Source organism: Sphaerodactylus townsendi, linkage group LG03 (genome assembly GCF_021028975.2).
Source record: "Sphaerodactylus townsendi isolate TG3544 linkage group LG03, MPM_Stown_v2.3, whole genome shotgun sequence".
NCBI lineage: Eukaryota > Metazoa > Chordata > Lepidosauria > Squamata > Sphaerodactylidae > Sphaerodactylus > Sphaerodactylus townsendi.
The window spans coordinates 82,351,377-82,369,358 of NC_059427.1; the positions used below are offsets into that span (position 1 = coordinate 82,351,377).

Below are 17,982 nucleotides of genomic sequence, written 5' to 3' on the forward strand. Positions count from 1 at the left end.
GGTCAACCTCATAATACATAAATTCAGGTCTAGATTGCCATTTTTAAGAGTGCAAAAGTAATAGGAATAGGGTGCTGATCCTTTACATAACCCACCTCCCCTCACTTGTATGTCAGCCCAGCATTAGAAAAGTAATTCCCTTGTATGGCAAAATAGCCATTTCCTGCTACCGGTATAAATATGAACCTTCCTTATAAAGGGGTGGATGGGTAGGTGTGTGTGTAACCTGAAAACAAACCAGTTACTGTTGTCAGTAATTCAGCTTAAGTCACTTAATATAGTAGTTATAGAGGACCTGCAAGGACTTGTGGGGGCCATTTCATCCCCCCACCCCAGGGTAAAGTCTGGTCAAGTTGCATAGTGCCAGCCAATGGTCTTGTCCTCACTGTCTCCTATGTACCTTCCCCCATTTCCTCTTTCCATCTTCTTGGCAGCCCTATGAGGGAGATTAGGCTGAGAGAGACTGACTGGACCAAGATCACCCAGTGAGCTTTCACAGCACGGTGAGCATTTGACCCTGGATCTCCCAGAGCCTAGTCTGAAACCATAGCCGCTACACCATTATGTGGTGGCTGCTAAACAAGTAGCCAGTGGGAGGCAGCAAGTCACTTTGTGGTGGTTGCTTTTGCTGACAGATCCATCCTTCAGAGGTCTAACACCCCCGTGAAGACTCCTTACTCTCTCCTCTGCTTTTTATTTATTTAAAATATTTATTAGTCATCTTTCTTACTATGGAGCTCAAGGCAGCTTATGCTATTAATAAAATACCTTCCATAAAAAACAAAATCACAATTTAGAAATACTTTAATTAAATGCAGTAAATAAAACCATTACTGACAGAAACCAAGGCTTGAAAATTCTGGCAGTGCTGATATGTTTGCCCAGTAACCATCACAACAGCCACTGGGATTTCCTTTCTTTAAAGTACAGGTACTGATTCCATCATTGGGAGGAGCTACCTCCTCCCCCCATATATTTCTTTTTCTATTTAAATTGTTCTACAACCTAAAGTTTTACTTGGTTTTTTAAGAGTCATCTTATTTGTTCATGACTCCAGTGTTAAGTATCCACAGACTGGACAGCTGTCAGAATTAGATATACTGATGACATATGGAAACAATTGCAGTGAAATGGGTAAATGTAGAATTTTTTTTCTTCTGATAGATTACTAAACATCTTATCCCTGAAGGGGCTTGCAATTAATACATTCAGTACAAATTATGTGAAGATCTTTTAAGAACACACACTCACCCAAAGACTTAAACGTGCATTGAAATTTCCAACAGCTTGGGGTAGATATCCTAACTCAGCTACATGAAGTATATCACGAAGTACATGACAGGGTAAAACAAGAAAAGTGTGAATGTTTATTTTTGTAGAATGAACAAAGAAGAATCTGATCACTGCAGTAGGCAAGATATAAAAAGTATGCTACTCGGTGCAGCCTTTTGCAGACTGCTTTCAGTATTAGAAGTTGTACAGGAGATGTTAGGGAGCAGGTGGGTGCTTGGCATACTGGATAGCATCCAGCGCTGCTCCAATATCATACTTCTTTGAACGCAGCAGATGAGTGAGCCATCCTCCTTCATCACTGAATCCCATGGACAGCATCTGTGACAAGGATTCAATCAGGCGGGGATCTGCATCTGTAAAGAGGAAAGCAAGATGTATCCAGCAAGAATGAGTTGGGCTCAGTAGAAGGAAGAGTTTGAATTTATATCACCCCTTTCTCTCCTGTAAGGAGACTCAAAGGGGCTTACAATCTCCTCCCCCCCCCCCAAACAATAAACACCCTATGAGTTGGGTGGGGCTGAGAGCTCTGAAGAAGTGTGACTAGCCCATGGTCACCCAGCTGGCATGTATTAGTGTGCACAAAACTAATCTGGTTCCCCAGATAAGCCTCCACAGCTCAAGTGGCAGAGCAGGCAATCAATCCCAGTTCTCCAGATTAGAGTTCTCCAGCAAAGCTTAATATGCAACATTAGAGTTAGAATGCTCACTTAAATAATAGTATTTGAAGCTGTAACTCTTTTCACCTGTTCATTTGCATTAGTTTGCTATCATTCTTTGCTTTCCCAAACCAGGAAGCTTTTTCCTTAACAGAATTTTACATGATCTTATAAACCCTTGTTACCTAGTGGCAGATGAGGGTAGATTGCAGCCTCTCTCAATCCTGTGGGTCCTGTGTTCGTGGGAACCTGAGTTGGGTCCAGGCAGCATGGGTCATCTGTTTCTGGCATTTGTAACGATTGCAGTTCACCAGTAGAAGGATCCACTTCCCTTGAAGATAAGTGGGTCCAGTCCTCATCCCCTGCTGAACTACTACTGGACTCAGGTGGTTCCTGGGATCACAAATACATAACGCAAGTCCCTCACTGAATACTGAATTTATTAGTAATGCAGCCTCTAGTGCTGAAATTTTTTACATAATACACAAGTACGGATAATAGTCCTGAATATCTATTTTCAGCCTCCTATGTTAAGATGCGAGAGTAAACACTTTTAAAGCTGTACAGTAGATACCATACTCCAGTAAGCATGATGTGCATTAGATGCCACATGCAGATACTCAAAACAGAATTAAATGCTACCATTCAAGAGTTTCAACCACTTTGCTACATGTGTAGAAGACTTACTAAAATCTTTGTTCTACTATCTTTTATATTTCAATGTACTGTCAAAAGCTTTCACGGCCAGATTCAACTGGTTCTGGTGGGTTTTCCAGGCTGTGTGGCCGTGGTCTGGTAGATCTCGTTCCTAACGTTTCGCCTGCATCTGTGGCTGGCATCTTCAGAGGTGTATCACAGAGGGAAGACTGTTACACACTGTGTCCAGAGAGAAGGAAATGTTTGGGGTATATATTGTCCCAGGGTGGGGAACCAATCAGTAAGTGTTTGGGTGGAACTTGTTATGCAAAGATGTGGTTGATAGTATTGTATTGCGGGTGGGGCTTATCAGTCCAGGGTGTGATTCACATTTTCATGCCCTGCAGCAGCAGTAGTATTGGTGAATGCAAATCCTGTGTTTGGGTGGAGTCCATTGTACATGAACTTAGCATGCCCTTGGGGTTTGCTTTTGGTGTTTTTAAGTACTGGTAGCCAAGCTTTGCTTATTTTCAAAGTCTCTTCTTTCCTGGGGCCATGAAAGCCTTCGACAATCTCTTCTTTCCTGTTGAAATTGTCTTGGTGTTTGTGAATTTCAATGGTCTCCCTGTGCAGTCTGACAAAGTAACCTTCTGAATTGTCCAGAACTTCAGTGTTTTCAAATAAAATGTTATGTCCAGTTTTCTTTAAGACATGTTCTGCAACTGCAAATTTTTCAGGATGGTTAAACATTTCCTTCTATCTGGACACAGTGTGTAACAGACTTTCCTCTGTGATACACCTCTGAAGATGCCAGCCACAGATGCAGGCAAAACGTTAGGAATGAGATCCACCAGACCACAGCCACACCGCCCGGAAAACCCACCAGAACCAGTTTTATATTTCAGTTTATTCACTGTTTGGCATTATAAAGTATTTAGAATAAGAACCTGTTTAATAAAATGCTAATAGCAAGCTGCAGTACTAGCTTTACAGCCCCCTCCAAAAGTGGGGCTGGGGATCCACAGCTGGGAACAGTGTGGGGTCGCACCAGTGGATCTGTCCTCCCTGGGGCACTTGTGGAACAGCTGTGTCTTCATTATATTGACAGAAATTCTAGGTGGAAGGGGAGCACACAAGTTCAACAGTTAACCAGATCTGTGCCCATCAAAAGAGCTGTTGAGCCTTAGTTCCAGAACTAGTTCACTGTCACTACAACATGCCAGCACATATTTCAGAAACTGCCAAGTCTTCATTCTCATACCTGTGACAAGAGACTATCCTGCTCCATCTGCATAGGGGGAGAATCTACCACCATCTCCTGAAGCTGGTCAGAAATAGTATCCCCTGCATCTGAAGCTGGTTTGTTCTTGCTGCTTGTTTCTGATTTTGACTGGTCAACTGAACTGCTTCTAGACATGGTCTTGCCCTTCTCAGAAGTAGATGTAGGCGCCACTTTGCTTCTTTTTCCTTGATGTTCCACATCAATATCAACATCAATGCCTAGAAAAGCAATATGTCAAGTAAAATCAAATTAAACTAAGCTTTTGAAGATATGAATGTAGACAGTTTAAATTTGCATCCCTATCTCTTCAATGATGGTTATCATAGCAGACATTCCATACACTGGTCAAAAAGCCAGAAGACAAGCTGTGTTTTCCTATCTTCAGTGCTATCATTTGGGAAAAATGTGAAAACACTTTGCATTAAAGATGGGCAACACACTGCCTATGCTGTAGGCTCTAGCATGTCCTTAAGTAGATAAGAGTCTACATTGCTGTGAAAATAGCAAGTACTTTTTGTTTTTCATAAGATAGCAATTGAATGAAAGGATCAATAGAACTTAATGAAAATCTCTGGACTAACAGCAATTTGCCCCTGTAATGCCATCCTCGATTTGGTAGTTAGAAGTGCCATCAAATCACAGGTGACATACGGTGACCCCATAGGGCCTTCAAGGCAAGAGACATTGGGAGGTGGTTTGCCATTGCCTGCCTCCATGTGGGCTGAGAGAGTTCTGAGGGAATTCTGACTGGTCCAAGGTCACCCAGATGCCTTCATGTGGGGCAGTGGGGAATTGACCATGGTTTATCTAGATTAATTGAGTCCAGGATTCTTAACTATTACAGCACCATTTTGTAGTGCTGTCAAACAGATAAAACTACTTCTGGATACAAAGACAGACTTCCAATTAAATTATTTGGAAGGAACACATGAGACAATAAACTTAACGAAGGAGTCGTTTTTCTTGGGAGGAACATAACTAATTCTTATCTAAATGAAAGGAAATGCTAACCAAGTGGACTCAGAAATGCTGCGACACTTTCTCCAACGTTCTTCAAGAAGGTGACATTCGGATCCTGAGACTGACTGCTGGATGCCTCTCCTAAAAAAAAATCCGTCATTAACAAAGCAGAAGAGGAGACATATTCTATAAAGTTCAATTCATGTCTTTATAAGCCCTAACTATTCAGTTCGTTTACAAGTATAACTGAAATTTGGTGTGTACGAAAACTTAAGCACATTTAGCTAAATCAATTCATTTGAAATCAACTGAATTTCCAAGTACCTAGTTGATGACTAGAAGGGGCTGGGAACAGGTACTAAAAAGTACATTTCATCAATGCATATCAGTCAGGGTGAGCTATCAAAAACTAAAAAAAAATTACCTTGCTCAGGAGTAGCATCTGGAACAGCTGTACTGGCACTAGCTTGCTCCTGACCAGAGCTGTGACAACGACCAGAAGGGCAAGGGTGCCCCCAGCCTTGCATCCATGGAAACGGGCCACCATGTCGCATCTTGCGAAGCCATCGACCTCTAGGAAGCCACTAAAGGGTAAATGCAGTTATGTTATTTGGATGATGATTTAAAACCAGTTGTCCCATTATCTTAGGCAACAAGGTATTTAACCACCTTTCTAGAATGACCTTTTCCCCACATGGCTCACCTCCAGTGGATTGAGCAGTGGACTTTGAAACATGATCATGTTGTGTTCCTTGTGGGTGCCTTTTCCTTCACAAGTGCTGCACAGGTCATAGTCTGGACAAACAGTACATTTGAATCTGGTACCCACTACTGGACCATCACAGCCATCACAGACCACATTGGGGTGCACCACAGTTGGAGGACGCTCCTGTCTGCAGGAATGGTGGTGCAGGTGCTCGCGCTTCAACTCCTTTTTCTCTGAAGGACACAGGAGTACATGTTCCCCAAGTTATTAGCAAGAAAAATAAGTTTAAATCCATCACTAAAAAATTTTCAGGGTTGTTAACACAAGAGCACCCAACCGCAAAGAACGGACAACACTTCAGGAAATAATCTGTATTTTATTCTTCTCACAAACTGGTATTGCCTTTACAGAAGCTACAGCTATGGGCATGAGCAAGACTATCTTTAAAAAGTAGGGGGTTTTGTTTTGATTAAGAATGGCTACAGGCAAGTTGATTTCTCAAACGCTGAAATAATTATTGTACATTAACCAAAAATGTGAGTCTTTATTTCAGCTTCATATTTCTACAGAGTAGCCATCCATGTATTTTTATTCCACCTGGCCTCCAGCTTACCCAGGGCATTTCATAGTTGAATGGGCATTTGAACCTGGATCTCCTAAACCAGCACTTTAACTAGGAGTCCATGCAGGAAACTTTCACTTTAGTCCCAAAAGCATTACAACCTTGTAAGAAGACTGTGGGCTTAGATGGATGTTAATTTTGCTCAGGATGACATGGGCAGCACAATTGGGGGGGGGGGGGGCTGGACTCTGGAGCAGGTGCAGTTCTGTTCAGGCATGGGTACCTACCCAACCAGTGCAAAAGGCCAAATGCACTAGCAGAGGGCCAACTTACTCAAGTGGCTGGGCACCATGCAGCTTGCAACACCCAACCCAGAAGCCACTGCTTGCCCCTCAGACAGCTGGTACAAAAAGCTGTGCCAGTGGGACCAGGGGTGGGAGCTGACCTTAGCTTCCACTGCCCACCCAGCCACATGTGCTGGCAGAGCTGGCTTCAGAGATAAGCCACATTTTTTGTGGTGTGTCTCTGTTATCCCCTATGGGAGGTTCTTGAGAGGGTTTTTCCCTTGGGGAGGAGCTTACCACGCTGCAGGAAAGCCCTTTGGAGAGGGCAGGGTGGTGCTGGAGCATAGCAATCCCTACCTGCCAACCCTCTCTGGATTGGGCTGTCAATGTAGCTTCTAAGGCATGTTAGAATTAAAATGTCCTGAAGTTGTAGATTTAGTTCTCAACTGACATTTACAACAGCTTATATTTAAGTACTATTTTGTAAGATATTGGCTTCTTTTTCAAGATCACATTTTGGCTAAAAATTATTGAAAAGCATAAAATAAACTGAGATCCTCTCCAACTTGCCCTTCTGATTAAAATCTGTTGTTACCAATAGCTCCACAAAGAATTAAATTGCGTTCAGCATATGCACATGCAGAAAAAGCCTAAACGTATGCATCATTAACAGTCCAATCCTTCAGAGAGTTCCTGTAGTCCAAGCCTACAGGTTTCAACCAGCTTTGATTACTCTATGATGGATTGAATTGTGAGTCATCTTATTGAATGTATTTAAACAACTGGGGTGGGGGATGCTGCTCATTCGGCTTACATGAGGTTCGTTTAAGCCACGGAAAATCTGGAAGTGTGATTTGATTGATCCCTTTGGCCTAGCTGTAAGGAGATGAGAAAGTAAACCTGTTTCCACCACTTCAGGTTGCTGCACTGCTGTGGACTACACCTGAACTGCTAGAATTACTCCAGAGAAAAAAACCTTGTATTACTCAATTCTGAAACTGCTCGCAACAGACTACCATAAAATAGGCATAGTAAAAAATTAATCTTGAGTGAAAGATGAGAAAGCAGAGAAGTTTATGAACTCCAAGTGTTGACATTTAGTGCTCACAGGAACTTGAGTTGAACTGGCAGAAACCACTCTGGACAACTAACTGGAAGCCAGCACAATCGTGGCTTTTTGCCAAAGGAACATAATTCCCTCTAAAGCCCTGGAAGTCAGCCCTTGGTAGTTCTTAAGTTTCTCTGCTTCCTCACATTTTCTTCAAGTGATTACTCTCAGAAGTGGTCATTATTACAAAATAACATTCAACTGCACAGTACAGATTTCCTTTCTCGGCTGTTCCTGAGCTTCTAGAAGGCATTACAGAATAACAGTTACCAGAATTTAAAAGTGGCAATACTTCATACTAAATGACATTGAAAGAAGCAAAATTACCTTTAACATAGATGTGAAAAATGCCATCTTTTACACAAGGCATGGCCAGCTTCAGTTCTTCATCACTGGAAAAAGCAATCATATCTCCATCTTCATCTGAAAGAAGTAGTACTATTAATTGTATGGAACAGGACTACACTTTTAACTTTACAAACTGAGGAGCCATTACAAAGGCCATAAAATACCTTTTATTAGTCTTTAAGGTGCTACAGGATTCCTGTTATTTTTCTTTTGAGTCATATGGAATCTTCTAATGAAGCTATTTAAACCCACTGAGTCTATTTGACTGTACCAGTATATCTTGCATACACTTTAATCGTTATATGTGTGTTTTAAAAGAAACAGCCTTGTTCAGTAAGCTGTTTGAAAATGTGAGGGCAAAATGTTACTAGCTAGTTGATACACAGATGAAAGAAATGTGAGCCACTACTGAAAGATATGCATGTCTTCTCAACTATCAATTGTATGTTCTTCTATTATGGGGGGGAGGGGGAGTGCTAGTCTCTTGTAAAGCCACATTAAAGCATGAAGAGGTCAATTATGTAAAGCTATTAAGATTATACTTCACAGCTACAGAAAATACTGAAAGACTTGGGGCTTTCTGTACTCTACTGTTCAATTTGAAAAGCACTCAATTCTTCCCCTTTGATGGCAAGCAACATTTCAAGGATCTCCATTTCAAGAGTGCTTCAGAAGTAGCTGGTGGTACAAATAAGCCTATGGAAGTCTGTTATGATCTTGAGGCAAATCTGACACACACACATGCTAAGGAGCAGGCAGGTATACAAGCCATTGGTATTCCTGTTTTTTGAAAAAGCCAATGGTAGACATGTTGCCAGACTCCCTTCTGGGAAAGAATATTCAGATGTCAACCTCATAACACTGTGCATTTCACCAGTACACCACGTTGCACTTTCTTTAGAATAACCTTAGTTGAAAATGTGCAAATCTGCCATCATTCATAACATCATCTTCAAGACAATACTTCATGAAGTGATGCATACCTCTGAATATTACTAACAGAGGTCTAATGCTGGCCAGAGTTAAGAAGTGAAAAGTAAATCTGTAACCTGAATGACTCATGTGAATGGCTTCCTCCAACATCACCAGCAAGGTGAATCCCAAGATGGGGCAAGGAACAGCAACAGACATGTCAGAATTATAACAATACTCTGCAACTTGGTGCTACTAAGGATCAGTTCACATGACAGATGAACACACATTAACCACTCCTTCGTTGTTCCAACTGAGATGGCAGTTACTCCTGGGAAGTTATTCTTATTCGAAATTGTTTTACTATTCCACCTGCAATACATTAATCTTTATCCAGGGAATGTTTGACCTTTTCCTCAAAGCACCACACAGAAACTTCCATTCTTACATAACAAGAAGATCCCACCACTCATACCAGATGTAGGAATGATGCTTCCCATCAAAATTACAGGCATCAAGGATCCTATTACAATCCCTTTTCCCACTTTCATTTGCTGTCTATCTAATACTTGTCACTCTCATGCAAGATCTTTGTGCCAAGTGCCTCCTTAACAGCATTTTCAAGATCAGCTAGTGCAGTTCGGTCATCCTTTAATTTCGCTGGCTTGTTCACATAAGCCTGTGGAAAATCTGACCTCACTACACTGTAAATAAGAATACATAAACTGCAATAGCTAAGGACCAGCTAAAGGACTGATTCCAATCCCCTTCCCCGCCTGCATCTCTTCATGATGACCTGGGGATTGTAATATGTAGCAAGAGCTAACTGGCACAGCAATATAATTTTTTTAATAGACGTCAGGCCTATGAATTGTGAATTATACAGATGCAAAAAAACACCTCTTAATATCTAAAGACTGCCTTTTCATGCTAACTTCAACAGCCAATCTCAACACATCTAGAACAAGCCAGCAAGATTTCTAAACTAGGAATGATGCCTTCCAGACAGTATTGAGACCCCCACCTCTAGGCATATCTTCGATTTAGAATCCAAGCACCAGTTTTTGAAAAGTACAGAATTTGGTGGAGAAAATAACTACTCCAAGATATTTAGAGCAGAATGTTTGCTAACGTTGTCACTTTTTTTAAAAAGGGCAAATTCACTAGTACTGCGGCACGGGCGGCAGGCACTCCGCAGAGGAAAACTGCCCATTGCCTGGCCCCGTCAGAAGGCCTACACCTGTTGAGCTGCTGCCTGTCACACAGTACCAACTGCCCGCAGCTTCGGGCCATTAAGAGACCAACCCCATTATTTGTACGGAAAACCTTAATATCCCTCAATTTGCTAATAAAGAGCTCCGATTTAGAGTCCCGGGGGGGGGGGGTCTGCTGCGCTACCTGGACACCCAACATTTCCTGAAGAAAAGACCCCATTCCAAGCGCGCAGCCATGGCCTCTCACGTACCCTTGTAATACATCTGGAAAGCGCCGGGGGCCGCGACCGCAGTGCGGAGCAGCCCCTGGAAGAGCTCGGCCACCTTGTCCCGCATGGGCTGGTAGAGGTCGGGCGCCTCGACCGTGAAGCGACGGATCTCCCGGTACGCGTCCTCTTTGCCCAGCAGGTAGGCCTTCACCGTCAGAGGGGCCATGGCGGAGACTGGTGTGGCGCAGCAAGAATTGGCGGAAGCGGCCGGACCTCGTCGCAGTTGCCAAGCGGACTTTTGCTCGCCCTTCGGTTCTGCAAAGCACCGCCTGCCCGCTGCGTCTTATAGGCGACGGCACCAGGAGGGCGGGCTCGCACGGGGAAAGTCCCCACCCTCGCCAGGGAGAGAAGGGGCGGAGGGAGGGCGATAATAATGATAACAATAACGAGGGGGGGGGGGGCTGCCGCCTCCTGCTGAAACTGCGGTTTCCGGGGCGGGGGTCTTGTTGCGCCTCAGGGGGAAGGAGGAGGAGGGGCCCCGGTGCAGTGACAGTCTCTGCATCTCGTTTCGGGCAAAAGGCGACATTCCCAGTTGGTGTCTTACGTCGCCTTTCGTGTGCGGCTTGGAAAGGGCCTGGCAGCCAATGCGGGCCTTTTAGCAGACCCTCATGTAAGCGTGACTCAGCATTTTTTCCGGCAGACGGGAAAACGGGGGGAGCTCCCTTGGAAGAGGGCCTTGCCAAGGTCGTCCGCAAACAAGGCGGAGTTTTTAAAAAAAATACCCGTGTACACGTGTGTGTTGACCTAACTGCCTGGGAGGAGCTTCGCTAGGTCAATTCGCCTGGTTTTCATCCGGACTTGCCGCTGACTCACGGTAGCAGTGACTCGAAAAGGCTGGAAAGGGCTGGTAGGCCCTGAGCAGCAACCTGGTCTTCCTGCCCAGCAAATCCCAAACTTTTAGCAGGAGAGGGCAAGAAACCACTTCACGACCCCTTTTCTTGTTACCTTGAATTCTCTTAACATAATTGGTACTGCAGCTCGTTGTTTAAGAGTGGGTTACTAGTAGGTCTTTTACAAGTAACTGCCTTATTTGTTTTCAGACCTTTTCCTAATGGGGCCTCTTCTGAGTGAAACTTCATGATAGGAGCGGAATCTAAGTATACTTACTCAAAAGTAAGTCCAACTGAATTCAGTGGATTTTTGTAGTAAGCGTGGTTAGGATTGCAACCAGGCAGCTCATCTTAAGCATGTTTACTCAGAAATAAATTCTGCTGAGTGCACTGAGGTCTAGTCCCATGGTGGCGAACCTTTGGCACTCCAGATGTTATGGACTACAATTCCCATCAGCCCCTGCCCGCATGGCCAATTGGCCATGCGGGCAGGGGCTGATGGGAATTGTAGTCCATAACATCTGGAGTGCCAAAGGTTCGCCACCACTGGTCTAGTCCCATGTAAACTGCATAGAGTTACAGTCCAGGTAAACGCTTCTGCAAACCAATCATGCATTTCCCCTCAATAATAAGTCTCATGTTCTTCTCTGGGATTTTTCCCCAAGTAATTGTGTGAAATTTGTCCACTGTGATCTCTCTCCTCAATAGCTGCCCCTACTTAATATATGAAGAGGGTTCTGATGTATGGTTTCTTCACATGGGAAATAACTACTCTCATAAGGAGACTCTCTTTCATACTGTTTCAACTGCAGCTGAAGTATTAGCATCATGCAGAGGCTTATGAAGGCTATAAAAACCTTCCTTTGGATGGGCCAGGTGTAGACTGTGGTATGCCAGTTCTTGATCCATCAGGCATTCACTTTGGCATAGATTGCTGACTGTTCCATCTTTTTAAAGGAAGGATGGCATTTAACTGGTTATATTTTCATTCTCGGAGCTTCAGCTGCCCATTTCTACACTTCAAACTCCTATGAAAGTGACGGAGCATTTCCTCTCAGTCCCGATGGCAACCCTACATTGGTATAGCTTTATTCAAGGGTACAAGACTTTGCAGATTTATTTCCAAGTAGAAAGAATATGAATTGGTTCCCAATGTAGCCTGTGCATTGGGACACAATTCTTGCTTTAAAGGTCGCACAAGCAACTGGAGTTCTGCCAGCCAGAAACTGATCCATCTGTGTCCAGTTCTGGGCGCCACAATTCAAGAAGGATATTGACAAGCTGGCATGGGTTAAGAGGAGGATGACCAAAATGGTAAAAGGTATGGATTCCATGTCCTATGAGGAGCAGCTTAGGGAGTTAGATATGTTTAGTCTGAGGAAGAGAAAGTTAAGGGGAAAGTTAAAGGACATTATAGCCATTCTTAAATATTTGAAGAGATGTCATGTTGAAAAGGGAGCAAGCTTGTTTTCTGCTGCTGCAGAGACTAGGAAAAGGAATACTGGATTCAAGGTACAGGAAAAGAGATTCCACCTAAACATTAGGAAGACCTTCCTGACAGTAAGGGCTGTTCAACAGTGGGATATGCTGCCTTAGAGTGTGGTGGAGTCTCCTTTGGAGGTTTTTTAACTGAGGCTGGGTGGCCATCTGTCAGGAGTGCTTTGACTGTGTGTTTCTGCATGGCAGGGGGTTGGACTTGATGGCCCTATTAGTCTCTTCCAACTCTATGATTCTGTGTCTGAAACAATTGTACTTGTGTTAATAGTTGTTACTGAACAATACATTGTAGTATTTTTTAAACCACATAATTGTTCCACATATGAGCATATCTATTTTCAACAGTCTTCTTACTTAAGAATGTAACTTTCTTACTCAAAAGGCTTAATGGCTGCATGTTAGAAGCAACTGAAAGATACAAAGGCTGGACCAGGAAAAGCTGCAAATGAGAATTAATGCAGATGTGCTTAATGTTTCCATCTGTTAGTGGTATAGAAATATGATTTGCTTCACCTGGGAGTGATTCAGTTAATCTTCTGCATCCTCCAGCATCTGCTGTGGGATGGGGTTTGTCAGAACCATTAACCATTCCTGTAACATATGTGCACATCTACAAATCAACAACATTTATGTTTTCTGATACTGCTGTTATTTTACAGCAGAGCTTCTAAACACTTTCTGATTCCAGATGTCATGGTTGATGTTCGAATGTATTACCACATGTTTTCCAACAATTCATTGTACTGTGACACTGTAGACAGGCTTCAGGGCTTTCAACAGATCTCAAGTACTCTTGTCTTCCCTTACTGGGAATTAAAATGATGCAGCAGCTATAAGGGTGTTGAGTGGGTGGCTCAGTTTGACCACTTCAGCTATCTTAATGGAGGCAAGCCACATTAATATTAGAAGGAATAAGGAACAGCTTTGTTTTCCATTTGCACAAACTTCTTGCCACTCATATACACTGCTGTTTCCTCTCATAAAAGGCTGGTCGATTCCCCACTTCAAAAATGAAAGTAGATTCAAACCATTTTGGTTAAATTCAGGACCTTTTAAGCACGGTTTCATGGTCCCCACTGCAGCTTTTGCCCCCTTGTTCCCAGAAACGCCGCAGCCACGCAGGAGTCCCCACTGTTGGCGGATCAAACGTGCGATCCGCTCAGGGGCTATCTTGATTGGCTGCTGCGTTGTGCTGGGGCGGAATTTTTTAAAATTTTCAAACTGACGGATCCACATCTGTGCGAGCATGCGCAGAACGACTCTACGCGGAGACGAAGAAACAGGTGATTGTTTCCGTGCACCTCCATGTACTCAGATCCATGTGAATACGATGTGTAGCACTGCTTTGTATTGCCTTCTACTCAAGTCAGTCAGTCAAAACTGGCCCTATGTAGTTTCGTATCCATGTGGATCTCTGTGTCTTGATTGGATGGGAGGCTCCATGTCACTCGCAAGGGCAGGTAGTTCGAATCTGGATTCACCCCCCCCCCCCCGCTTCAGATTGACCACGTGTTTTTTTAAAAGGTCCACTTTCTTCCAAGTTCTTAAAAAACACGTGCTGAGGGGCGGGCTGGAGCGCTGGAAATGGGATGAAAACGTTTTCAGCGCTGCTGCAGTGGGGAAACCTCATATTTGGAGTGATGAGGATGCGAGGGGGAATCAACTGCTGTGTTGTTGACGAATGCCTTGTTGAGGAAAGACTGCCTTGCTTCAAGGGAATAGTTGTGTCCCCCTTTTGGAGAGTTAAAGGAGCTTTGTTAGTCTTTCATGTATTATAAAGACTAAAGCAGGGAAATGAAATTAACAAAATTCTTAAGGGGAGATGTGTATAGGAGAGTGCACAAAGAACCCTTTGGAAAAGTTTCTGAACATGAGGAAGGCAGTGTGGGGATATCCTTGTTATTCCACCCCCCTCCCCCCTAATTTTTGTTTGTTTAAAGGGTTAGAGGAGTGCTCACATCATTGATAAAGAAAGTAGGGAACTGTAAACAAGGCAGCAGACTATCTCCACTGTGAAGGTGAAGAACAAAGGTAATTTCTTTTTCTTCGGAATAGTAGTGACATCAGGGCAATATCAACTTGTTATTCTCAAAAATATCAGTGCTTGCTAGAATTCTATCTCAAGGATATGATATACTGTGTCTCCCACATCAGCTGAAGGCTAACGCTTCAAAATCTTAACTAGGTCCATTTATACGTAGATTATTTGCCCTGACAATGGGGCTTTCCCCACTCACCGTATGTTGCAGGCTAATCTCGCCAAATGACCCAGGGTTCCTCAGCACTCCCCACCGCACAAACGGCCACAGCGCAGCACCCCCCCCCCGAATCTGGTGCTCTCCCACCCCCTCAGCGCGTGTCGTTTTTGTTGCTAGATGGAGAGCACCTTTTTGAAAAACTGCGCGTGGAGTGCGGAGTGGTGGGGAACTCCGGGGGTGACTCCAGGTTTGAGGTTCCCGCCCCTGCAAGAGACGTGGAGCCTTTTCCCCAATCAGGAAGCAGTGGGCTGTTTCCATGAAGGAGAAATCCACGTCATTTCATTGAGACGTGCAGACAGAAGCAGCAATCATTTACAGGCGAGTGGAGGGGGCAGACTGACTCGTGTGTAGGCAGTATGCAAGCGGGCTGCACTCACCAAGCGGCAGCAGAGGGGCTTGGAGAGAATTAGGCATGTGATAAAAAAAGCAAGAGGAGCAGGGAGGAGAAGGAACGAGAAGAGGGTTCCGAGAATGACGTTGATTTGTGGAGACGTGGCTACAGTCTGTGCATGCTCGTGCAGAAGTGGATCCTACAGGGGAAAAGTAAAAAAAGTCCCGCCCATCAGCAGCAGCAGCCAATCAGGATGACCCCTGAGCTGAACGCGTGTGTGTAGTGGGGAAATCCTGCTGGCTGCTGGCTGATGATTGTCTGCGGGGTAGAAGCTGCAGTGCGGGACATGAGCCCGCACTCAAAAGGTCCCGGTTTTTCCCATAGCGGTTTGACACTACTCCCATTTTTTAAGTGGGGAAAGGCCCTATTATGATGCTGTTGGGAAGAGGGGGTTTTCCCATTTCCCCACAGCACTATGGTATATTCAAGTACCTTCTGGGGTTTCTCTGATGTTTGTGAAACCAACTTTACTCCAAAGTTTTAGGAAAGCCTGAAAGGATGGGAAAGATCAGATTTTCCCATCTGCATGGCAAATATTTTCCCTGCCCTCCCCTGCTACTAACAGGCTTGTTTTTTAAAAAGTAATCAACAATTAAATATAATCAGTATTATGTTATGAGAATATGTGTGACAGGTTCCCTGGGGAGGAGACTCTCAGGACAACTTCCTGGTTGGTTTCATCCTTATGACATCATGTTTCTTCCAGATGATTCTTGAAGGAAACAGCAATAAAGTGCTTGTCATTCATGCACCAGAAACCCTGTTATGGGCCCCACTTACCTAAAAGGCAACTAGCGTAGCAATTTATGAGTCACCTAGGTCCTTGATCACTTTCCTTTTAACACACTCATTCTGCCTTACAGGACCAGTAAAACAAGTATATTCAATACCTGCATAGTCTTTGTTCCACAGAAAAGAGATCTTTAAATGAGGAAAATAGAAAGATCTATATAACAAAACTATGAAGGCCTGGATCTCCCTTGCCCTTTACTGGTACTGTCAGTAACTTTGTATATCTTGTGAGTAGGGCTTGTGAGCACAGCAAAAGGAGTGGGTTCTGTGCAGCAGCAGCAGCAGCAGGAGACCTCAGAGAAAGTTTAATTCAAATGCCATCGTCCATTTACTGAAGGAAATGAGTGCATCACTCACTCAGTCTAAACCAGGGTAGGAACACCGCGGCTCTCAGATGTTCCAGATGTTCAGGAACTAACCTGAATTCTATCAGCCTCTTGTCAGCATGGCCCATTTATTTGGCCATGCATGGTAGAGGAACTGATAGGAGTGGGAATATGATAGTTCGCTGAACATCCGGAGAGCCTAGGTTCTTACCCCAGCTCAAAACCAAGTTCTTTGTTCTTGATGGAGGGAATAAATCAGTAGAAGTTTTATCCTATCTGTACTGTTTTCCACATTACAGCTCAATAGTTCTAACTCTGTTCTCCTAAGCACTGCTCAAAAACATATCAGAGATATGATAGTGAAAGGCTCAGTTATTCTTGCACAGCCTCCAGCATTGCTCTGCTGCTCTTGGGCCTTATAATAGCTGGCCATTGATGCAATGGAGGTGCAGTTCCCTGTGCCAATTTGACTGTGGGTGGGCCAGCGGACAGCTGAAGTTAGTTGACTTCCAAAGCCATTTCCGCCCATCAGTGGCAGAAACTACACTGAGCATTGTCCCTTCATCCCCAGTGTCTCCCACCAGTCTTACCTACTAGACATGTGTGGGGAGTTCTGTGCTCAAAACTGATTTCACAGCTATGTGGGTGCCCAATGTAGAACATGACTGCAGGGAGAGGGGACAAACTTCCCCAATGGGGCAAGTAGCAGCTTCCTGAGACCATTTCAGGTGAGAAAATGGCATGAGAGGGTTAAAGGCCTCTGTATCACTTTCACATGCTTACGTAGCGTGGCCTGGATTCAGGAAATGGGTCTTACAGTAGCACCCTGGCCACAAGTTTGGTATTTCTGAAGGTTACAGAACCCTTCTGTTTCACATCCTAGTTGACACATAATTTGCTTGGTGGCAGATGCCAGGGATAGGGGGACAACACACAAGAGCAATGTGTTGTGTAGTTTGGCCCTTCAAGTAAGATTTGATCATCTACTTTTTAAATGTTTTTATCTGAAAGCCCCTATCCTCCTCCTCCTCCTCCTTCTCATCTTCCCCCCAGAAGACCAAAGATGCGACCTGATTGCAGCTCCACCCAGCACCTCTTCATCTATTCATATTTGCCTGTTATTCTGTGCAGGAGATAGACAAGAGGCCTGAAGAAGATCCCAGCCTGAATCATCTCCCTGGGATAACCTTTTACATTTTAACATCTAGCTTTATGAAGAGGTCTAAAGAACTTAAAAGTTTGCACATACTTTTATGTTTAATTGGTCCTAATTAAAAGTATCACATAAGTTTTGTTGTAGAATTTTGTTTTGGATCAGACATGGCTATCTGCATTAATTTTGTATTGTCTGGCCATCTACAATGAAAGGGTGAAAGAACATTTAAAGATGGGAAGAGCTTGTGTGTTTGTGTGTGTGTGTATACACTCATACATACATATATAGATACATATATATAGATATATACACATACATATAAGAATTTTTGTGTTAGCAAAACTTAGAGAAATACATTTATCTAAACACTCTACATTACATCATTCTCTTGACTCATGATCATACTTCTGGTTTTCTGATGAAACAAATCACAAAACAAAAGACTGGCAAACAGTGTTGGCCCTCTGAAACTCCTCAGCAGGCCCCCTTTGTCCCACTTGAA

At 43.7% G+C, this 17,982-nt stretch overlaps 1 protein-coding gene and 1 long non-coding RNA gene across 2 annotated transcripts; one reads left to right on the forward strand and one right to left on the reverse strand.

Moving 5' to 3' along the window:
• Nucleotides 1-786: 786 nt before the first annotated feature.
• On the reverse strand, nt 787-10,590 carry SQSTM1 (sequestosome 1). The gene is made up of 8 exons (XM_048489842.1): nt 10,213-10,590; nt 7,815-7,910; nt 5,531-5,766; nt 5,252-5,411; nt 4,879-4,968; nt 3,847-4,085; nt 2,135-2,342; nt 787-1,646 (listed from the first exon to the last, which is right to left on the reverse strand). Exons 1-8 carry the CDS (start codon nt 10,394-10,396, stop codon nt 1,489-1,491), a joined length of 1,371 nt encoding a protein of 456 aa, XP_048345799.1. The 5' UTR covers nt 10,397-10,590; the 3' UTR covers nt 787-1,488.
• A 142-nt stretch (nt 10,591-10,732) lies between these two features.
• On the forward strand, nt 10,733-17,595 carry LOC125429075. Its single transcript, XR_007243942.1, has 4 exons — nt 10,733-10,840; nt 11,271-11,343; nt 14,498-14,588; nt 17,378-17,595. It is a non-coding gene; the product is annotated as an uncharacterized LOC125429075 (long non-coding RNA).
• The last annotated feature ends 387 nt before the right edge of the window (nt 17,596-17,982 follow it).

Bases quoted from the DNA above. Each gene is read 5' to 3' on its own strand.
- SQSTM1 (XM_048489842.1), bottom strand. From the start codon at position 10,396: ATGGCCCCTCTGACGGTGAAGGCCTACCTGCTGGGCAAAGAGGACGCG. The intron at 5,412-5,530 runs GTGAGCCATGTG...TTTACCCTTTAG, and splicing joins CACTGCTCAATCCACTGGAG to TGGCTTCCTAGAGGTCGATG. The intron at 4,086-4,878 runs GTTAGCATTTCC...TTGCTTTTCTAG, and splicing joins AGCATTTCTGAGTCCACTTG to GCATTGATGTTGATATTGAT.